Source organism: Talpa europaea (assembly GCF_964194135.1).
Source record: "Talpa europaea genome assembly, chromosome: 12".
In the NCBI taxonomy this organism is placed as follows: domain Eukaryota; kingdom Metazoa; phylum Chordata; class Mammalia; order Eulipotyphla; family Talpidae; genus Talpa; species Talpa europaea.
The window spans coordinates 82,896,178-82,920,557 of record NC_140079.1 but is presented as its reverse complement, the minus strand read 5'-3'; the positions used below and the strand labels follow the sequence as shown (position 1 = coordinate 82,920,557).

The following is a 24,380-nucleotide window of genomic DNA, read 5'->3' as shown; positions in this document are numbered from 1 at the left end:
TCCACAGAAAGATTAGGGGAAAAGCTCTTTTAGGTCATATTTAAGTTAAAGTTTACGCTATTTGGGGCAAACTGCTACATTTTATTACACCAACTTATTATACTTGGGAAACCTTTGTTCTCATTCTGTCATATAAAATTTCATACTAAACTGAGGAGATAACTGTGGATAATTTAAGGTCAAGTTAAATTTTAACCTATTCAACCTTTCCCAAAGGGAGTGGTCTTTTTCCCAAGATCCACTCCAATTTACCTTCAGGTTAATTTTCCCCAAATTAGCAGCCACTGGTAAGAAAGAAACTGGATCAGAGAGTCAGGAAGTGTGTCCAGTTTGCCTGAGGGAGGCTAGGATCATCGCTGGCAACCAGACAATGTTTACAAAGCAACGGTTCTCATTTTAGGGACCTCTATGCCAGCCTGGATAAAACCCAAAACAAAACACAGCAGAGTAGCATCAGCGGCCAGGCAGAATTTGAAAAGGCCTTTATTTGGCTTAAGACTCAAGCCCTTCAAAGCACATTCCTAACACCCTGGAAAGCCAAGCTGGCCTGGCTGGAGAGGAAGGGCTGGTCTTCCAGTTAACCCCTCACTGGCCACCGAGGGGCCAGTTCTTTCTCGGCATTTCCTAGAATTGGGAAAAGAGGCAGAGAATTGAGTGTCAATGGCAGAATAGGTCCACACACACACAAGCTGGCGCAGTGTGGCACTCAAAGAGACGAGCAAACCTGAGAAAGGGAGGGAGGAGCTCTTCCATGCAGGAGTGGAGGGAGGTAGAAGGGCTAATTCCACACTCTGCTTTTAAAACTACCCTTGCTACTGCAGAGTCCCAAGTCTCTGAGTGCATTTTAGCACTAGGAGAAGAAATTATCCATTTGGGGAAAGTGGGTCATAAAACAGATTAATAACATTGAATAACTGCCCAGGGAGAAGCCTAGTTTTGGCTGAGGCACAGGGTATACTAAACTGGTTTAATTGTTATGTAAATTGCATTCTCAGTCCCATCAATTTATCCCTGATGGCCTATTCATCAGAACAGTTTTCGCTGAAATACAAACTGAGCCGGATACCCTTTCCCAGCACCCGCCTCCCCTGCACGGCCAGCTTGTGTCCTAAATTCCCAAGGACACTTCTTTCCTTTGTGCACGTGAAGCTCTGGTCTCCACCACACTGGTGTGCTTGATAAAAAATGGGTGCAACTTAACAATGCAGCACATGGGATCGGGGAAACAGCACCACTGAGACTCCGCCCTAGTCCTAGGGTTGCGCTTTCCCCTGGGCTAATCTGACACTGCCCCATTAGGGACAAAGGCAGGAAACCTTTAGGTTGTGGTGTTTATGTTTATGAACAAACTGCAATGGAGTTTAATTAAGGTGTAAAGTAGCTATTTTCCTCATGAAAACATTTTTATGAGCTGTTATTCGTTCAGTTTCAATCAGATTTTTTGTAGACACTGAAAAACAAAGAGCAAACAACAATGGAAAGTCCTCCTGGAAGAAGGGGCTGTTCACAGGGGAAGTGCCAGGGCCTGGTACCAGAGCAAGCGAGGCTGGGGCAATTAGACAGCCCACAAGGTGGGAGAGGTCTGAACCCAGACTCACAAAAAGGAAGCCCTGGCTCAAGCACACCCCTGCACACCCCCCTCACATCCACAAGTCTCCAATCAGTGCGCATCATGCCCCTCACCTCCACTCTGAAAGCAATTCAGAAAAAGTCAGAAATACATTTTGGGGCCACAAGCATTATCTGATCTGCTGTAGGAGTCTGGCTGTAGCTGGCCAGGAGCCACTGCCCAGACAGTCTCCCAACTATGACTGTCCAGAGAACTCACCTGCCTGGTAGGCCTTTGTGAGATGGTGTGACCCCCCTCCTGGTTCTGTTTCAGCTTTAACTGCAGGGAAAGTCACAGAGGAGAGCGCCTACTTCAGAGAGGCTAAGGGATCCTAATCTACTCAAGTAAACATACATTAACATAAAAAAGGTGCTTTAAAGTCCCTTCCCAATCTTGGATCACCTGCTGCTGTGAAATGGCAGCTCTGCAGCTTCAGCAAAGTGCCTGCTTACTAGGCCTTTTTTTTAGAGGAAGCAGCAGCACAAGGAGACCCACTGGAGGGCGTCAGCGGACGGCTGTGGGGATGAGAGTCCTAAGTCACTTTTCTCCTGCTCGCATTGCCGGATTTTCCAAAATTTCCATAAGCGTGGATTGCATATATGGTAGGAAAAAGTGTGAAATTTATTATTTTATTGAAGTTTATACAGATGTGTAACAAAAGAGAAAGTGTGTACTTTCTTTTGCAACTGGCTCATACAAACACTGAAAATTTTTGATATCCAAAAAATTAGAGGGTGCAAGTTAAGAAAATAAGCTCCCAAATTAGCTTTTGAGTTCTGTTAATTCTATCACAATAATAAAAGTTACTGACGTTGATATTTTGCCCATTTTTAATAGTTATCTTGCTAAAGGTATCCTGTATCTTCCTGGTTTCATAAATGAACAAAAAAATGAAATTCTGATTCTTCATAAAATTTGAAGCCTGAAAAAGATGAAGGAGGCAAGGAGTTCCAACTAAAACATGGACAAAGTTTTTGATTTGAAAAAGAAAATACATGTGCACCAAATCCCAAAGATGAGATTTATGGTTCAGGTCCCTTAAATGTTAAGAGATGTATCAGAGGGTAAGAAAATTGAAGAGTTAATGATTCTCAAAACATGAGCCAAATACATAGTCGGGTACCTGCAGGGGATACACATTTCCCAGGCAAAGACACAGATGAGAAAACCAGGGGCACAGAGCTGGCAGGCCACCAGGGAGGGGTCTGTCCTGGTGGTGACCATTCAAATGTCGATTAATCAGATCCTGAGACTCTCCCCCAATGGCTTCATTCACCTCCAGGGTCAACAAAAACAGGGCAGAGGGCAGGTTCTCCTCTTCCTGTTCTACAGGGTCTGGTCACACGCCCAGCAGGGAAAAGGCCCATACCATACAAATCACAGCAGAAATGGGTCTGTCTGTGCATGGTCCTGACCCTCAAGGACCTTCTAGATTGGGGCAGGAAGGGAGATGGTGGAGCACATACAGATACATCACAAAAAACATATACAGTTGTGAATTACACTAAATCCTGAAGAACTAAGAGTGAAAGTGCTCTGACACAGTCCTGAGAAGTGACAAGGGGTGACTGCAGGAAAAAAGGGGGTGCAAGCAGCAGGTGTCATGATGCTGGGGGAGGATGGCATGGCGATAGCATGTGATGGTGGCCTGCAGGCCCAGGGAGATATATACATACACACATACATGATAAACGTGGAAATTAAGTGGAAGCAGAGGCTCAGGCTGGCAGCAGTGTGAAATATAAGACACCAAAAGGGAAGAGGTAAGATACAGAAACAGAGTAGCATGGAGCATCCAAGGGCTTGGCAGGATGGCTTGGGGAGGATTTATGTTTAATGCAGACAGAGCTTCAGTTTGGGAAGATGAAAAGTTTGGGAGGGCAGTGGTGATGGCATAAGTAAATACATTTAATGTCCCTGAAAAGGTTACAATGGTGAATTTCACATTATGTTTATTTCACCACTCACACTAAAGAGGTGAGCTGGGAGGTTCTAGAAGTAGGTGACATGGGTGGTGAATGGCTCCTGAAACCTGAAAGGAGGGGAAGGCAGGAGGGGAAGGCAGAAAGCATCTGAAGGGCTCCTGGGGAAGGGGAGGCATGCTGAAGACACCAGCCTCTCCTTGCCTGGCACTGCCCTGCATCTCACTGCATCACTGAGAAACTAATTTCCTCAATGGTCTCTCCAGCATCACAGTCTATACTCCACCCTTGCTTAAAACCACCGAGCGACCCCCACCCCCACCATCACAAATCTTACTGTCATTTAAAGACAAAACATCTACTTTACAAAAGTTAAATTCACTGGACTTATAAAAGCTCATAAATCAAAATAACTACTTATCAGAGAAAATCTTACATCAAAGCCCAATATATAAAATAGCTGAAAGAGAAGCTTCTGTCTCACAGTCACTCCCTCCTGCCTCTTCCAGGCCCCTCCTGCTTTTCCAAAAGCACTTCAGGAGACTGAGGGGCTCCTTGGAACCAAGTTTGACAGTCACCGACCTGGAGAAAGAACTGGATGCCTCTGGGCACTAGAACCCCTTCAGGAGGTGCAGCTGGCACAGGGCACACAACTTTGAGAGGGGGTAGGACTTCAATACCCCCCTGTCTACTGCCCAGGACACAGTCTGGAGGAGCCACAGAGGCCCTGAGTTGGGTAGCACTGGGAATGGCCCCCTCCGGCCACACATTCTATGCATTCCTCAGAAGTGCTGGAGCTGGCTCTCCTACCTGCTGTCCCTTGTCTTGCCCACCCTCAGAGGCCCCCACAACTGCTATCCTTTGTGAGCTGGTCTGGACAAGCCCCTCCTCTCCCACACACTGAGGCTTTCACACACCCTCTTGCCCTTATATAGCCTCCAGTATACAGTCCCTGCCCAGTGGCCTGGTGCTTGTCTTTTTTGGTAGAGGGTGACCAGCGCTGGGGACAGTTTCTGGCATATAAAAGGTTTAGCAGCTGGAGATCAAGTCTTTGGATTTTATCTAGAAATGGCAGCCAGACCCTGACTCTCAGAAATGCTCAGCCTGGGGCGCTCCCTTTGCTCTCGAGGACCACCTGCTAGGACCTGGGCCCTGGCACACGCCCTCTATGAACAGTCTCAGGGAACTGTTCTGGTTGCTCTTTACATTTCACAGGCCCAGCAAATAGAAGTAAACACCAGCTGAATGGGAGCCAAAGATAACCAAAGGCTTTCGTCACTAACGCTAGTCTTTCTCTGACACCTGGCCTTGCCCTGGTCATGGCTCCATGGTCGTTTGGAGCTCAGCTTGTCAATCTCTAACACAGGGTACCATTTACTCACCTGTCATCGTTCCTCTGAACAAGAAGCTGCTCTGATCAAAGACTCTGAGGGTAGAATCTTTAGCTGCATCACCAGCTGAGCGATTTATCCCCAAGTTATTTTAGCAATGTATAGCTGTCCAAATATACAGAGAGCTACTCTTAGACAGAAAAAAGCCAGGCACACACATTTTCCCTCAGTGTGGTTTTTCTGCATCTGTAACAAATGCAGTATTCAGCTTTTATGCTACTTTCTGCCCTTCCCAAATTAAATCACAGTGGGGGTTGGCTCACAGGCTGGGGCCACATTTCGTTTACTGCTCATTGCAGCATTTCCAGCACACTGAGCCACCGGCCAGCTGTCCAAGCAGCAATCTGTCCCCTTGTGTGAGACTTCCCCCAGATAATGTGGTTTTAATATCAAAGCTTTTAGTTTTTGCCAGAATGAAACAATTCTTCATGATGCTCTGTCCAACTCTTAGTGAATAAAATCCACTCAAGTTTCTTGGGTTCCTCTGATTTTATGTATGTTTACTTCCCTCTTGCTCATGGAGGCCAGACAAAGCTGGAACAATCTGTGAGGTAAGGTCTCCAGCCTGCAGAGGGCTTCACCTTTCCCCTGTCCTCAGAGCCAGCCATTCCCCCATCCCTACCATCTTCTGCCCCAATACTGGACCCCCTCAGGGAAACCCTGACACATCCCCTCAATGTCTGCTCCTAGTCCCTGAGGAAATTCCTTCCCTACAGATTGAGAGCTGCACCGCAAGTCAGTCAGCCTCTGTTCTGGAGGGCTTCCCATTACCAGCTCCTGCCCATAATGCAGATGCCAATTAAAATGCCACTTTGCCAGAGAGGCCCTTCCAGCTACCTGTTTCCAGTGTCCTTGTGATTTCGCTGTTGCACTCTGGACTCTCCCCAACATCAGAGTGCCCGTGTGTGTTTTGTGACCGTAGTGTCCCTCTCCTGCTTCCAGTCTCCAGACAGCACCAAGCAAAGCAAGTGCTGCCTTGCCAATGAAAGTAAAAGCAAAGGTCTTAGTAATCAACTGGAGTGTGGGCAGGGGAAGCTGAGGGTGATTTTTCTGATGCTATTCAGTTCCAGCACAGAAATGCCCAAAGGCCACCTAATATAGGCCAGGGGCTCAGGAGAAGTGGGGTGATAGAACAGGAACCCAGAGTCACTTCGACCAGTGGGGCTGGGGCAGCAGGGACGCTCGATCTGAGACCTAAAGGGAGCTCCTGCCCTCATGGCACAAGCACAGCGGGGTGGCATCAACAAGGCCACTCCCAGCCCTGAAAGGAAGTCGCTCTGGTTAGAGCTGCAAGGGAAAGGTCGGGAACAAGGCCGCAGAGCCAAAGGACTGTCATCTAAATGTCAGGACTATGAAGACACAGTTATTTGCATCAGATACAATCACCTATGAAGTAATCTTCTTGGAGAAGTAGAAAATACATGTACTATGATGAAAAGATTGTACACCATTTATGAAAATCACCCCTAAACCCCAAATTTAGCGATGTATTATTCTTTGACATATGTGTGCAAGGGAAGTATGAGAAAGGGTTAGTTACATTCCTAAGGGTATTGCCTTTGCAGAAGGAAAAGAAATCGGGTGGGAAGGGGATCCCAGCGGCCCTCGGCATCATCTGTAACGTGCCATTTCTCTTATTTTAAAAAAGGTTTAAAATCAGACAAAACGTGAACAAGTGTCAGTTCTTCCTGGGTACACAGTGCTTGTTAAACCACTCTTTGTACTTTTCTGCATTTTTAAAATCCTTAAAATAGACATGAATCATTTCATCAGTTCTCTGCTTGCCACCTCCAATTCTAACTTTTCCTCTGCAAAATGCCCAGCATCCCGGTCACGCACTGCAGGGATGGAACTGGTCATGTGTGAGCTGGTGTGAGGTCGCACCCCTGTCCTGCTTATCTCCTCGAGCCCTGCCTAAGCTGTCGCCGGTCTGTGCAGCCTACAAAGGTCATTCAAGCTGATTCAAGGTAAAACCTGTGTTCTTCTCTTCAAACCCCCTGTACCCTCTGCTCCCATCCTTAGCCAAGCACATCAAAGAAACACAAAGCCCTACTATTTCGTTCTGATCACGCAATCTGAGAAGGGATTCTAGTGACCCATTCTCCATCACTGCAAGAACTCTTAGAAACCTGTCAGTGAGTGACTGGCAACATCGGTGTGAGGCCCTGCCTCAGTTTCTCTAAGTGAGTCAGAACTCACTTCTGACATCCACACACCCCAGAGCAAACAGTCCCACAATTAGGAAAATAGCACAAGGACAACCAGGGGAGCATGTGGTAAGCGTATTAGCATGCCGGGGGCTACAGTGAGCCCCTTGAACACACTTTAGTTCTGACAATCACTGGGAAGTGGGGAGGGAGTCCATTTTACAGATGAGAAAATAGGAGTTTGAGGTCAGGTGACATGCTCACCCAAGGACTCCCAGCTAGGAGGGGATGAGCCCAGGTCCTTTAAAAGCTAAACACATAGATGACTGGATCAAAGAAGATGTGGTACATATACACCATGGAATATTACTCAGCATTCAAAAAAGATAAACACATGCAATTTGCAGCAACATGGATGGAGCTGGAAGGGATCATGCTCAGCGAAATAAGCCAGAAAGAAAAAGAAAAATACCGGATGGTCTCACTCATAGCAGGAATCTAGAAAACTTAAATAAGGGGCCAGGAAAATGAATAACTATAAGAAAGAAAATATCAAAATCAACAAATAACTATGAACAAGAGACACTCTATGGGAGGTGGGGGGCGAGAAAAGGACGGCTTGGGGTAAAAATAAGGGGGTTGTAATTGTATGGGGAATATAAAAATAAAATTTAAATTAAAAAAAAGTTTCCCTTTTATTAATTCCATGTTGCCAAAGAAATAAAGAGAAAACAAGCGATAGAAAAATCAAACACCAAAAGAAACTTTGCATTTTCAAAGTTTATCGATGCTCATGGAAAGACATGATTTAAGTTGTGAAAATAAAACAGGATCCCTACAACATGTACATGCAGAAGAAAACAGGTCAGCTGTTATCCATAGTCTGATAAACCCAGGATAGGGATGTGTGATTTTGGAGTCTTCTGTGAAAAGGCATCAGTCTGGTTTATAGTTGCTTGTTGATTTTGAATTTTACTTTGTATTAATTAGTCTTTTTCCTAATCAACAAGCAACTATAAACCAGAGACACACTGGGGTGGGGGAGAAGGGTGGGGAAAGAAAGGATTAGGGTCAAAATAAGGGGGGGGGTGCAATTATATGGGGAATACAACCAAAATGAAAATGCATACATTGTGCAAAAATGAAAAATGATGTAAGAATTATATAAAATAAAATATTTGAAAAAAAGTAAGAAAAAAAAAAAAAGCTAAACACTACACCTCTGATCACCTTCCTCAGCCAAAGGCTCTGCATTCAGACATCTCCAATTTGTCTGTTTAATCATTATACATACAAACTTTATGAGGTGCCAGCTACGTGAAAAGCATATTGGTAGATACTGGGAGTGGGCTGACAGAGATAATAAAGAAAAATACAGTCCTGTCCCCCCAAAACTCAGAGGTATCAGATAAGAACTACGAACCACTATAGTAGCATTGAGACAGACCGTGAGGGAAGAAGGTGCTGAGCATGGGACTTACACTCAAAGGCATGGGAAGGCAACCTTAGGAGAGTAGCGTTTAAATACCAAGCTGTATTTACTCTAAAAACAAGAAAAGAGCCCATCATCATGGTATTTATCCTGTGATTTGGAGGTTCTAGCTAATTCAACAATACAATGACAAAAGAAAGATAAAGAAAACAGTGGAACAGACAAAATAACTATTATTTGCAGGTGAAGACTGTGACCAAAACAACACAAGCAACATGTGAGTTTAAAAACTGTTACTAAAAATTGTAAATATGACTGGCTACAAAATTAATATTTTATTCCAGTACCAATCTCAAAAATCGAGTACTAATTTCAAAAGGAAATACAGTAACTGACAGAAAGCCAAACACCACCTGAACTAAGCTAGCAGCACCAAGGACACCATGTGTTTCCACGATGCAATGAGAAGGCTGTCCTCTTCCACCCTTCAGCCATCAAGACTGTGTCTAACCAGACGAATCTACACTGAGCAACAGCTGTTAAATAACTGCCCTGTTTTAAAACGTCAAGGTCAATAAAGACAAAGAGGCTATGGGGCCATTCTAGATAAAGGAAACTGAAAAGAAGGATGAGGAAAGGCAGCACTTGCCTTGGGTTGGGACCACTGACAAACTGGTATGTGAGCTGTGGATGAGAGCGCAGCACACAGCATTTCCTCTTCCCCGGCACATGGCTGTCTCCTGGAGGGGCCCTGCACTGAGCTCTGGTCACGGGACACAAGCGGATGTGAGCTCGCCCTGCCCACCAACACTGCACTGCCCCACATGACCCTCCCTCTGGCCTGCGGCCCGAAGGCCCTCCCCCAGGTGCCAGGGGGCCTCCCCCAGGGTCAACAGACAGTGCCAGCCCGGGGCCCTGATGGCCACCGAAGATGTTTTCTGACCCCTGATCAGAAACAGTGGAAATATTCTGGTGTTTCCACAGGAAAGATACTGGAATTTATCTGTTACAGAAGTCAGCAGTTACAGAGATTGTGGATGTAAGTAAAGATAATTTCTCTCAATAGATGTTTGGATTTCTCTCAATAGATGTTTGGTGTTACCAAGTGCTAAGCACCATGCTAAGCACTGGGAACACATCATTGCACAGAGCCATCAGCTCCACCCTTGTGGCACTTACAGCTTCCTGGCAGGGACAGACTCAAATCAATGTTCACACAACATAATGACCAGCCACACTAAGTCCTATGAGCTATAAGCTCAGACACTACAAAAGCACACTGACAAGAGCTGCTTGGTATGAAGGTGTCCATGCCAACAGGGGACTGGGACAGGCAACACCTAATTTGTTCATCAAGGAATTTTAAAAATCTATATAGATATGAAGCAAAATAAGGAGCTAAAAATGCATGTAATCTACAGGAATTTAAAAATCTATAAGGATATAAATCAAGATAATAATACAGAGAAACTAGACTCATGCAAACCACCAATAACCAGTATGCACAGTGAGCCCAGGGCTAGCAAGGTTTTTTAATTCTCTCAAAACCAACAAATCTGTCTCTACTCTTTATCATACCCAGGAATCATCTCTCAGATCCCTTTACTTTTTTGCCCGGCTTCAAGAGCTGAGATAATAAAAGGGAAAAGCCTTCCATCCTAACTTATCTGCTGTCCAGAGTGGCAGAAATGAAGAGAGTCACCAGCCTATTCAGCAATGAGATGTTTCAAGAAGAGTCGTTAAGGAGGGGCAAGGCTGACAGGTTCCTCACCTCAGGCTTATAACCACAGACAGCTTTACTGAGTGGATCTGCCTGGGTCCCACAGATTAGACCAGACCTTCCTAGGCTTTTCACCTGGAAGCACACTGCCAAAACATTACTGTGCCTCGGAGGAGAATGGGGAAAAGTGAGGGGGTGGCCACACCCAGACCTCATCAAAGATGCCAGGGGCAGTCTCTCGCACGGCAATTGAAGTTCTAGATTCTCCAGGGGATCCCCAGTTGGCTAACCTAAAGGTTCAGGCCCGAGTTACACCACCATTTACAGAGGAAAATCTAACTGCTAAGAAAGCTGGATATTCGGTTGAGTCTTTCTGTGGGCTAGGAGTCAAATTAGGACCATAAATGCTCCTGATTACCATGGAATCCAACCGAAAGGAGTTGGAAAGATGTTTTCATCAAGTTGTGATGAGTCACTGTTCCCAGCTTCAGGGACATACCTGCCAAGCAGACCGGATATTTATGTCCCCAAGGGGAAAAGCAGAGGGATACAAACTTTTACTGTGTAACCGTCCTTTTTATATCACTTCATGGCCTCCTACCTACTCTTTCTGTCATCAGTATCATCAGATTTCATTTTAACATTCTTTCTATATCAGCTCCAAAGAGTTACTTAGTTTACAAGTTATTTTTCATTGACAGTATTTCCAGCCACAGCTTCCTGGTAACATATAGGAGGCTCCTTAATTGCATCAGTAAGCTATATGCAAATCACAGACAGGAGGGAGTATTTCTGGGAAGATTCTTTTTTTTTTTTAATTCTTTTTATTTTTTTATATCATTGTTCATTTTTAAATAGTATTTGCTTCCCCCCACTCCCTCAGAAGTAGTCCCCATAGTTTCCCTCACCAACGCACCCGTGCACATCACCTCAGTCCCCTGTGCTCCTCCCTCCCTCCCTCTGATCCCTCTCCCTCCTACTCCCCCTGCAGGATGTCTCTGATTTATAATTGTCTGTTTTTGCTCTGTTGTGTTTTGTACTATTATTATTTTTCTACACTAATGTCTTATTCGGTTCCCCTATATTCCTGTTGTAAGTGAAGCCATGTGCTATTTTTCTTTTCTTTCTGGCTTATTTCACTGAGCATAATTCCTTCTAGCTCCATCCACGTTGCTGCGAATGGCATGAGTTTATCTTTTTGATTGCTGAATAATATTCCATTGTGTATATATACCACATCTTCTTGATCCAGTCATCTATTTTTGGGCATTTGGATTGTTCCCGGGTTTTACCTATTGTAAATAGTGCTGCAATAAAACATAGGTGTACAGGTGTTCTTTTGAATCAATGTTTTTGTGTCCTTTGGGTAGATCCCTAGGAGTGGAATTGCCGGGTCATATGGTAGCTCCATTTTTAGTAGACTGAGGAACCTCCAGACAGCTTTCCATAGTGGCTGGATGAGTTTGCACCCTACCAGCAATGTAGAAGAGTTCCTTATTCACCACATCCTCGCAATATTTGTTGTTGCTTTTTTTTTTTTTTATTATGTGCCATTCTTACTGGTGTAAGGTGGTATCTCAATGTGGTTTTGATTTGCATTTCTTCTGGGAAGATTCTTGGACAGCTAACCCCACCACAGCTCAGCATGGCTCTGACCTGGAATCATGCACAGCTCATGAATACAACAGGAGCCAGTTACTCATCATGCAACTGCTCTTATGGATCTGCTAGATCAAAAGCACAAGTCATCTTACATAGAGATTTGGCACAAAATTCCAACTGAAAGCTATAAAACTAATTTCTAATCCTGTATGCTGCCTCCCCAAACCAGAGTATCTGTGGTACAAAGCACAAAAAGCAAGGCTTTGTAGACAGAATAGTTTTTCTATTTTTTAATAACGTTACTGATTAACACTGGTTTACAACAATACACACATTTTTGGGAGTATAGCTTCAATATGTGCATACACCACAATGCACCCACCACCATAGTTCCAGACAGATTAGTTTTATCTTTTGTGTAACACTGGTTTACAAAGAAGAGGGAAAGAAAGAGCGGAAGCTATCAGACTGGGGAGGAAAGAATGACTTTTTATGTTTAACAAAGTGGCACAGTTTTTTAAAAGTGTGCTTAGAAAGGAGGAGTATTTCCATGCAAATGCACCAAGTCACTGACATTCCTGGAAGCCTCAGCACTACACCCTTTTTCAAGTCCTGTCCCCTTGCTCTTTCTTTTGGTGGCCCTGCACCTGTAGCCAAAGGGGGGAAAACAGGCATTTTGTGAGAACCAGTTTGGAAAGGGAAAAGGCCCATATGCCTGGTTACGGGAAAATAACAAATAGTTGACAAGCTGTTTTGTGCCATTTGTAATAATTAAGCATTGACTGAATATACAAAATATACTAACTGTAGTCAAAGTATGTCCCAAGATAGTAATTAAGGACAATGGCTAAATTATGATTTTTCATTCCCATAAAAATATACTGTCACTCAACTTTCAAAGCAGATTTTTAAAAACCACAGTACAAAGTCTTATCCTTTAAAAGATTTCTATGTTTCCAAAAAAAAGCTTGTGGGCCTCCCTGGTGGCACAGCAGTTGAGCACTGGGTTGCGAAGCTGCCTGCAGCCTCTGCAGCACTGTTTCGCTTCCCGGCTGCTCCCAGGCCCCCGGAGGGTCCCACATGGCATGCAGACCTCTCCTGCCGCCTGCTGCTCCCCTCAGCAGTGTACTTCGGTCCTTCTTCCTGCTCTGCTCCCCGCTCTGGCTCTGGCGAATTCTCTCACCCTCCCGTGCTTCTGACTGTACCCAGTGCTTGTATAAATAACTAAATATTTATTTATTTTTTTAATAACTAAATCTTTAAAAACAAAAACAAAACAAAACAAAAAAAAGCTTCATGTGTTGGGCTCAAGGGAACCAAATATAACTATATAACAAATACAACTATCAGCTGAACATCAGAGCAAATATACTTTCCTTTGTATAATAAGATGCACTGATAGCTGCATGACTCAATCAAACATTTTCCAGTGACCAATGCATGAGGTTACAAAGCCATGCATGGGTAAAAGATTTATTTAAAATGCAGGAAAAAGTACTGGATTTCAATGTAACTGTATGAAAAATCCACTGATGAAGTTCCAGATTCTATATTGCAATAACCTTTAAGAAACTAGTACTTGTTGAATTTTGATGAGGTGTCAAAGGGATACCATCTGAATAGTGCCTTTTCCAGCTATAGGATTATGAGGCTAGATTTTCTTCACATAGTTAAGCAACACAAAGTATCCCGGTAGTCTAAACTCAGATCTCAGCTGTCTTCTCATAAGCCATGCATTGAAGACTTTCACCAAAAAAAGAAAATACACACACACACATACATACACACACACACACACACACACACACACACACACACACACACATTCTATATTATTTTGTTTGGAAAACAGTTATTTTTTCACAAATAATTGTTTTTGGGGCCTCCCTGGTGGTGCAAGGGACGCAACCTATGAAGCAATCCACAGCCACTGAAGTATGATTTCGATCCCCGGCCAGGGAGCTACCCACATGGCACAGCAGACCTCTCCTGTCTTGCCTGCTGCTCCCCTCAGCAGTGTATTTCAGTCATCCTGCCTGTTCTGTTCCCCACTCTGTGGTGAATCCTCTTACCCCCCACACCTCTGATCTGTACCCCAGTTCTTATATGCATAAGTAAATAAATCTTTAAAAAAAGTTGTTTTTGAAACAAGCTTAATATTGCTATTTTTAATAGACTAATACCTAAAAAAAATTCAGTTCTATTTCTAATATGGTAGTGCTAACAGATATACCCCACATAAACAAAAGCTCTTTGGGGTCTCCAGTAATGTATTAGGGTATAAAAGGGCCCTAGCACCCCAAATTTGAGAACTGCTAGAAAAACAAGGTAATTGGGTTGCCCAAAGCACCAATGAGTAGAAAAGAACCACGTACTTGAAGTGGAGGGTAGCAGGTTGGGGAAGAACTTTAGATACACTGGGACCCTGGCTAAAGAAGAGGGGCCCTTTTGAGCAGAGCAGCCGCAAGGTCAGAGTTCAGCTCACAGACAGGGAGGAGGAGAGTCCTCTGAGGAAACAAATGGCTAAACATGTTACAGATGACTGAGGGCAAAAAAGTTTCTTCTTAATCAAATCATGTGTAAAATAACCATCTCTGTTCTCTTACTCTTAGGTGAGATAAGCCACACATTTGCAAACAGTACACCATTTAAGGGTGGAACTGCTATGTGTAAGTAAAGTAAAACCCTCTCTAACTCGTCTTCAGAATGTCCAAGGAAACCACGCTCAATAGTCTAGAAGTAGGTGGAACAAATTCTGCTGGGGGGGAGAGCCCCCACAAGTCCCCAAAATAACCAGGCAGGACACACTGCTCTCACGGCTCAGTGCAGTTGCCTTCTTGGCTTCCCTTTACCCTTAGTGAAAGATGTTCACACACAGGTGTCACTTTTCTTCCTTTTTAACCAACCAGGAACATTTTTACCAGAAAACTAGAACTGGTGAAAGTGATAGCAGCAGCGAAAATTAACTAGGAATCTCCTAACAAGTCACAATGCAGGGGCCTATTCCAGGAAATCAAAGTAAAAGCATTTTATATAATCCTCTCATTTTAATATGAAACACTTTAAATGTAGGGTAATTATGGAAATGAGGCATTGCTGTAATTCAAGTTGTCATTAATTTAGCAAGTTTATTCCCTGACATTCACAAGATGCAAAAACAGCAAATAGTAAATTACTGTATCTCCAAATCAAATGCTTTCTTTCATTTCATCATATAATTTTAAACATAGCTGTCTTTTTCAAGTACTAGGAACACCATTAAAACTCTACATAATATACTTTTAGCACCTACCAATCTATTCCCTCAATAGTGACACTTTCATAAATTTATTGTAAATTTAATTCAACACATAAACATGATAAATAGCACCCTTCTCGTGGACTGACTTTTAAAATACTATATAAATTTTATCATATGAATATAAGCCAAAAGAACTCACAATGAACTACAAAAAGGCACATCTTTTATCAAGAGTCAATGTACCGGTTTCTAATTTGCTACACTCCCATACACATTTTTAAATTAAGTTTTTTAGCAAGATGACAATCTAACTTTTAACAAATATATGATACACAATAACTGCCAACTAGCAAGAAAACCAGAATAAAGCACTTTATTGAGAAAATGCCCCATTTCCTTCCACAAAAACTTTCTCCCTCCAAAACTCCAGGTCCATTATATGGCAGTTACCATTTCTCCAGCTTCCAGATTCAAACTGACCCTCCTATCTCAACCACCAACAAATTGGATCACCTCTTTCTCCAGATGATTTTTTGCCAAATCTCTTCCCCTGTAAACCCAGCCCCCTGGTCCAGGTCTCAATGAATCAGACCTGAGTGACTATGTGTCCTATGGTGCTTTCCATGGCCTTCCAGCACCACATACATCCACATCCCTGCCAGATCCTCCTCCTCCCTCATCAATGTGCCTGTGTACATGGAGACAGAACCAGCACCAGCTCAGGGTCACATCTTCTAGCCAAGCCACAGGAAACACTCAAGTGCAAACCCAGTCCTAAGTGCAAACCCAGGTGCACTCTGGACCAATCCCCCATAACCAAGGCCCTGGGTCAGGTAAGGACCCTAAAGCTCCCCCGGAACTAGGGGAAGCAGAGAGAGAGAAGGAACGCAGTGATTGCCAGGACATTAGACAGTGGGCATTCAGCAAATAGCTGCTGTCTTCACTAAGTCTAGGATATTTTGCAATTAATTTCAATCTGATAACTACCTGTATGATGGCTAGTAACTCATTTGATATTCTTCAATCCTCATTTAGAATAGCAGCAAGAAACTATGTTTATATGATTTCACAGGACCTAAAACAACTACCAATGCAATAAAATGCTTTGGTGGTGACAACTAATTTTTATCATGGTCCATGTGCAGAAGTTGTTGCCCTTTACATCTACCATTCACAGTGTGTCTTTTAGAGGGCAGAGCAGTCAGCGTGGCGACACATAGCTACTGACAGCCAAAGTGAACACCAGTCCAGGGGGTGAAAAAGTAAGGCACCCAGGCAATGACCCTCACACACAGCTAAGAGACAGACATCTGTGCTTCCTGATGGTTCCCCCACGCACTCCCACGTATCAGGCAGTTATGGTTTAAAAAAAAAAAAAAAATCAAACCCAACTCTGATCAGAGCTCTGCGTCCAACAACCAATTCACAGGAATGACAGAGAAGAGAGAGAGTAAATGGAGAACTTGGGAAACCAAGTCATAAGAGCAGACTGTGGGAAACTATACAGAACAAGGGACCCTGCTCCCTCAGCAAGAAAAAGGAGAGAGCTGGAGTCTACAGAAATAAGAGAGACTGGGAAACATAGCAACCAATTGCATGTCTGCACCTGATTTGGTTCCTGATTCAAATAAATACACCCTAAGAAAGGAAAAAAAAAAAAATCATGAGACAATAAGGGAAATCTGATCACAGGCTGGGTATTTAAAGATAGCAAGAAATTATTAACGTTTTAGGTATGATAACGACATTGTGGTTAGGCCTTTTTTTTTTTTTTAAGAGTCTATCTTTTATTGAAATATTGACAGACAAAATGGTATGACATTTGTGACCTGCCTTCAAATAAGCGGGGGAGGGGGGAGATTACTTGGGATGAAGACAAAACAAGCTTGGCCATAACATAACTACTGACCCTGGCTGGCAGGGACATGGAAGTTCACTATACCTTATGTTTGAAATTTTCTGTGTTTGAAAAAAATGAAAAAAAGGAGCCACACTCAGTGCAGAAAAATTTGGAAAACACGAGGATGCAAAAAGGAAAAAGAAAAACAATCCCATAATTCTTACCACTCACAAGAGCTACCACAAACAGAAGTCTTATTTTTACTATCATTATTCAAGGAGTTCAGGTTTATTACAAAAGTATTAGCAAAGAAATTTGCAAAAAAAAAAAAAAAAAGAGAAAAGTAACTAAGGGACTGTGCATGGGTTGTCTGTTTGTTTTTTAGTTCACACACATCTAATTCAAATTCCAAACTTAATAGTATAAAGAACTACAGTCACACACACAAACCACACCCACCCTTCCAACCACAGGGCTGCCCACGTGCTGCCCCACACGCTGACTTCACGAAAGCAAGCTCAATCAGTGACACTGCTTTTCCTCAAGGAAGCTGCAAATTCATTTAGCCATTAGTGTGTGCCTTCTACAAACACAATTTTGTGTACACACCTACCGCCAGCCAGAGGGTTGTATTTCCTATTAAATTAAAACGTTGGCCCCAGAGCTCAGCTGAAGTACTAGAAGAAACACTGGAGCCCGTACACAAGGGGCTACCTGAAGAGTGGACAGTGAAGCCTGAATTTCCTTAGGCTGGGACCTCCAGGGCATTGCTGAGCAGTGCCACAACACCACACTATGTTCCCATCAGCACTAAGTCGTATGTGGCGCAAGGAATTTTTTCCCTAGCAATAACTACAAACATTTAGGATTTGGAAACATGCATTTCTAATAACAGACGGGGGCAGCTTCTGATATCCCTCTTAAGCACAAGCTTTCTGGAGCAGGAAAGGGGGGACTGGCACCGTGGCAGCTGTTTTGGGGAGTGTAGTGGGTGCATGCCAGGGTCGCTCCATGTGGATGTCACCCATGCCGAGAGGTGTCTATACGCCACACAATGCAAAAAAAGCTCCTAGTCCCATGTAACTGCAGCGCACTAAACACAAGCATATTCAGGTTCACAAAATTCCAATACAGAGAAAAAAAATTAATTTATGGTAAAGAAATTCTTAACTTTAAAACTTAATGGCAAAACTGTGCTCCAAAGCCAGAGAGGAAACAGACATATTAATTACTGCAGTTCCTTTAGCGTCAGTAATGACTTTTTCATTTTGGAACACTTGCTCTGAATTCATTAAAATTTCTTGACAACTTTGAATGTGATAGGCCAAAGAACCTTCATCTAACTTTACAGTTTGTATCTGCGACCTCCTAGGTCTAAGTTTTCTAAAATAAAAAGAGTTGTATGAGTTATTGATATATTTTGGATATTAACTCCTTGATGGGTAAATGATTTACAAATACCTTCTCCAGCTATTCCATCATTGGTTATACACCCAAAGAACACAAAAACATGAGTTCAAAGGGGTACCTGCACCTCTCTGTTTTCTCTGGCACTACTCATAGGAGCAAGGTAGGAAACAACCTAAATGCCCACTGACAGCTGAATGGATAAAGAAGACGTTGTATATATACACAATGGAATACACTCAGCTATAAAAATAAATGATGAAAATCTGGATTTGCACAACATGGACAGACCCAGAGGGTATTATGCTACATGAAATGTCAGATAGAGGAAGGAGGATTTCATTCGTGTGGAAGATAAAGAAACAAATGAACAAACAAAACAAAAACAAACTTAGATTGAGAACCAAATGGTAATTACCAAGAGAACCAGGATGGGAGACAGCAGGTAAATCGGGTGAAGGGGTCAACTGTAAGAGGCGGATGGGAACTAGCCTCTTGGTGACCACAATGTAGTATATACAGATGCTGTATATAATGCCATACACCTGAAACCTTTACAATGTTATATATAGACCACTGCCATAGCAATAAAATTTAAAAACCAAAACTGAAGCAACGTAAAATAAAAAGAACATAAAACCACCCAAACCACGAAACATATTTGTCAACCGTCTTTGACAGTCTTCAGAGGCCAACAACCTTCCACTAGGGGGGCAGATGTACACATCCACTTAATGTTTCTCCTTCTGCACATCTGTTCTTATAAAATTTATATCCCTGCTACATGGATATTGCTCAGAGGTGCAGTTAAATCAAACAGAGACAGGCACCACAGTGGGGCAAGTCACCACCCAGAGGGAGTGCAAATGTTTAGGCTGCCTGACACGGCGGTGTGCCTGGATTCACCCACCAGAAGAAGGCAAGTTCCTTGGAGTATCAAGCTGCAAGCGGCTGAACAGCAGCACTTTATAAACCACAGAACTGAGACAAGCCAATTCAGTCGATGACCTGAGGATTCCAAGGACTAAGAGTTCTTCCCCTTGAGTCAGAGAAAATACTAGTGGGAAAGTCTCAGCCCAGATTCAATCAGGTAGGCCCTCTTCTCTGAAAACAGGATGTTAATGGAAGCACTCAGAACCTGAACCATATCAAGGTGTGTGAGCAGAACAGGTCCCAAAGAGCCACAGGGCAGGGAGGGGAAGGAGCTATTTAACCTGTCACTTTCTCACAGAGAAGTGATTGCCCAGAAAAGCACTTAGTGGCCCAGGATGGCAAGAGCGGGGTTTATGGATAAAACAGAACCGAGTAAAAAGAACCACGGGTTCGGGCAGAACAACTTTGTTATTCAGGGATACCTGATTTCACAGACACGCATGCCTTTCATGCTTGGAAAATAGAGGTATACTCCCGCTCTCACACCCTAGGTAGAAATGAGTCATTCATTGTTGATGTTGTGCTTGAAAATTATTCAACACAAAATTTACAATCCAATATGCCAAGACCCTAGATCTTGGGAGAGAAGTTTACGGAAGCAAACGATGGGCCCTGGGAATTACCCCAGCAAAATTTCCCTGGACTCGGGGCACTTATAAAAGAGGGAGTAATTAGACCGTCAAACAAGGAGGAAGGCAAAGCACACTGGAGAAACATAAACACCAGTGAGGAGTTAAAGGCAATTACTAAACAGAAAAAGAAAGTGCCTGAAGAGGAAATGAGTAATTAAACAGGCTTTCTCCTGATCAACAGATCCTGAGAAAGCAGGAATCTCTGGGGCAGGGGAGCCCGACAGAGGAGCTGTGGGAACGGACGAAAGGGCAGGGAGCGAGGCGGGAGGAAGGGAGCACACGGCGGGTCACCCAGGCATCCGCAGCCCCCACCCCAGGGCCGTCCGGGCACCCTCTACCCGGGTGAATCCCGGCCGCTCCACCACCTGCCCCTCCGCCCCGGGGCGTGCTGGCCCCCCACTACCTGCCCCTCCGCCCCGGGGCGTCCTGGCCGCCCCAACCGCTCGCGAAGCTGTCCAAGGCGCCAGGAGGGCGTCCTCCCGACCCGTCCCTCCAGCCCAAGACACTGTCCTTCAGGCCCGGCCCCACCTGAGGGGCTCCGGTCTTCGGGGAGACTGGCGCTGGGGGGGGACCCCCCGCTCCCCGAGCACCACCGCCCGCAGCGAGCCCCGTCGCGAGCGCGGGGGGCGGGGGGCGGCCCCGGGCCCGGGGTGGAGGGAGGGGCGGGCCGGGCGGCGCGGGCCGGGGGGGGGGGGCCGGGGTCCCCACGCCGGGGCGGGCGCGACACTCACTGGCGGGGCAGCTGCAGGGCGGGCGCGCCGCGGCGCTGGAAGGCCCCGTCCACGAAGACGCCGTTCTTGCCGAGGCAGCGCAGGTAGAAGTGCGGCTCCTGGAAGCTGAGCTGCAGGTGGCGCCGCGAGATGAAGCTCGACAGGCCCATGCTCAGGTCCACCGAGCCCTGCGACGAGTTGCGGCCGATGGTGACGCTGGGCTGGCGCATGAGGAACTCGAACTCGCGGCCCTCCAGGCGCGCCAGCGCGGGCCCGGGGCTGCGGCGCACCGAGGCGGCCGCGGCGGCCACCAGGGCCTCGCCCGCCGCGCCCGCCGCGCCCGCCGCGCCCGCCGCGCCGCCCGCCTCGGCCTCGGCGCCCCCCGGGCCCGCGGCGGCCGCGCCGGGCGGCGGCGGCGGCGGCGGCGGCGGCGGCGGGGGCTGGGCGGGCGGCGGCGGCGACGGGGCGGCGGGCCCGGGCGGCGGCGGCGGCGGCGCGGCGGGCGCGGCGGCGGCGGGGAAGGCGGCGGCCGCGGCGGCGGCGGCGCACAGCACGGGGCTGCAGGGCGCCGAGCGCAGCGCCAGGAGGGCGCGGGCCCCGCTGTCCTCGCCGACTTCGGCCATGTTCGCGCAGCTCGGGCGGCCTCCGCGGCGGCGCGGCGGCGGGGGCGGGGCGGCGCGGGGCGGGGCGCCGCGGAATCCCGGGCCGGATCGCGCCGGCGCGGAGCGGAGCGCGGGGAGCGGCGCCCGGGCGCCCGGCCGCGGGGCTCGCGCAGACTCGGGGTGCGCGCGCGCGCGGGCGGGGCTCCGGCTGCGCCCCGGGCCCTCGGGGGGGGGGGCGGGAGCCTCGCCGGGGCGCGCCGAGGAGGCGGGGTGCCCGCCCGAGGAGGGGGGGCTCCGCGCCCGGGGCGGCCTGCGTGAGGGGTGCGGGCGCGGCCGGCCCGGAGGGGGCTGGTCCCCGCGGCCTCCCCGCGCCCGCGAGGCGGGGGCTTCGGCCGCTGCCCCCGACTGTGCGCTGACTTCCCTACGTTCTGGGGGGGCGGGGAAGGGGAACCCCGAAATATTCAACCGGAAAGTTTTGGTCGTGAGTCACCGGAGAAAAGGGCAGACAACCCCCGTCTCCCGACCCGACCCGCGCCCCCCACCAGCTCTAGGCAAAGCGCGAGGCTGGGTTTTCCTGCCGTGACTGACGTTTGCTCCGGGGGTCAGTCAGTCACTCAACAAACCCGGGAGAGCGTAGCCGAGAGCTGCACAGGCACCGCGCGAGCGCTGCGCATCCCTTGCAGGCTGAGGGCGGCGCTTGGGGCAAACCTTCCCTGAAAACCCCGAGTGGGTCAGGCGCCCTGGGGCGTCAGCACCGGCGAAGCGTCGCCCCTTCGGCCCGGGGCCCTGGAAGCGAGGGCGATGATTCTAGACACAGCCCCTCCCTGGGGAGCTTGTCTCTACTGGGAGATGCACACGTGAGCCAAGTGCACATACTAAGAAACATCAAATTACCCCTGTCCCGGCCCCGCGAGGCTCCGTTGCAGGGTGACCTGTGACTGCAGGGAGCTGCGGGCAGCCGAGGGTGGGAAACCTCTGCTCACCCACGTTCCAGCCTGGGGCTGAACTAGATATTAGCCCAATCACCACATGAGTGAATGTGTAGGTACAAATACAGGTAAGTGTCGAGGGGGCGCAAGTAACCCATTTTTGTGAGAAGCTGTAAGCAGAGAACCCTGTTTGACAGAAGGAGGAGGTCAGTAAAAAGCGGGTTGGGGATCGCTTCCCTGAGGAATGACACTTGCACTGAAGTGACTGGGGAAGCTGTTTCAGCCAAGGAACAGCATGCGCTGAGGAAGGGGGCATGTGCCTTTGAGAAAGGACAGTGGGTCACTGTGGGTGGGAGCAAGCAGGACCACCTCAGCTGAATCAGGTGAGGCTAAGGAGGAGCAAAGGGCTATGTTGGGTCATATAAGGATTTGAATCTCATCCCAGGAGCAATGGAAAACCACGGGGGCTGTGGGGTGGGTGCACAGAAGGGCAGCATGCAGACCCACACATTTGAAATAGAATCACTGGTTGTGATATGGAGCTAAATTGGCAGGAGTCAGAGAGACAGTGGGCGGCTAATTAGGATACTAGCAGACCAGGTGAGAGAGGCTGGAGGAAGGCGATGGAGAGAAGTTGAGGGATTCAAACAAGATTTAGCTCATGCAAAGAAACGTACATTCATTGCTGGTGGGAATGTCGGTGCAGTCGCCCTGGAAAACGGTATAGAGGGTCCTTGAACACTTAAAGATAAATTACCGTATAATCCAGCAACTTCATTTCTGGCCATATGCGCAAGAGAATTGAGAGCAGGGTTTTGAAAGGATATTTGTGCACACATGTTCCTAGCAGCATTATTCACAGCAGCTGAAAGGTGGAAGCCACCCAAAAGCCCACCTGGTTGACTATCATTCAGCCTTAAAAAGGAGGGAAATTCCTCCAAGGTGCTACATCGTGGATGCACCTTGAGGACATTATGCTCAGTGAAATCAAGTGGTCACAAGAAGGCAGAAAGACAATCACTTGTAGGAGAGGTCTAGAATAAACTGATTCATGGAAACAGATGGTAGAAGGGTGTTTGTCAGGTGCTGTACAGATGGGGACAGAGAATGGGGCATAAGTTTAATGGGAATAGAGTTTCAGTTTTGCAATATGAAAAGGTTTGGAAGATGGCTGGTGGTGTTGATCACACATTTTGTGGATGTGCTGAGCTCTCCTGAACTCTAGACTTAAAATAGTTTAGATAGAAAATGTTATGTCTGTTTTATCACTTTTTTAATTAAAAAAAAAGGCATACAACCTTCAAGGTCCTTTGCTCTGGCTCATCTGAGGAGGTTTCTCTTTTTAATAACAGGTCTGACTGATGGAGCTTTCAGGCCCCGCAGGCCTAACTTAATATTCAGTGTAAAGACTATGCATAAACTGACAAGCCTAGGCTATTCTTTTCCCAAGAAGCAAGAACCCATATAATAGTAATGCCAGGGGCTCACAGGGCTAACTCATCATGACTTTGCCAAGTCTGGACACCTATTTCATCCCTTCTGACTCCTTTTTTCTTAAACAGCTTCTCTGGAGAGGGCAAAAAAAGGGGCTAATAAAACACCACCAAGGAACCAAAGAGGAAAAACAATTCTCTCTTCATCTCCAGGTCTAGAAAGCACACCAAAGCTGTTCCACAAAGCATTCACTCACAAAAGTAGAAGTTAAAAGCTTGCAAGAAGTACCTCAACCACATTTTGGAGCCAGGACAAGTAGGCTCTCCCCTTGATAGAATCCTCTGGAACCAGTCATGGAAACAAAAAAGGAGCTGAGCTAACTCCAAGGCAGTGAGCCATTCACAAGAAAAGTACACTGTGCTGGACGGTGATGATTAAGACCCTGTTAAAAAGGCAATAAAATATCAAGAGAATCCATTAAAAAACAAAGACAAAGCATGTGAACAGCTCCTTTGCCAGAGAAGACATATGCATGACAAACAAACACACAAAAAGATGTTCAACTGTAATTGTAGACCCCAATGGTATATGCCGACATAGCTAAAAGAAAACAACAGTGTGAGCTCTCTATGTTGAGGACTGGATGCGATTGGTACTGCCACTTTGGATTACAGTTTGCTGGTTTCCTATAAAGTACAACTAACTTTTAATATGACCCACAATTTCTTTATTATCATGTGTCACTTAATGATGTGGTTACAATCCGAGAAATGCGCCATTAGGTCATTTCATCATTATGCAAGCATCACAGAGTGTCGTTACACAACCC

The 24,380-nt window shown here is 46.3% G+C and overlaps 1 protein-coding gene across 1 annotated transcript in view; it reads right to left on the bottom strand.

Annotated features, from left to right (window-relative positions):
• FOXK1 (forkhead box K1) overlaps positions 1–21,209 on the bottom strand; it is a gene marked incomplete at both ends in the record, with an annotated part of 60,254 nt that extends 39,045 nt beyond the window's left edge. Inside the window, one exon of the mRNA XM_084251043.1 lies at positions 20,608–21,209. Within this exon, the coding sequence (XP_084107169.1) occupies positions 20,608–21,209 (602 nt within the window). The remainder of the gene's footprint in view (positions 1–20,607) is intronic.
• Between the last annotated feature and the right edge of the window lie 3,171 nt (positions 21,210–24,380).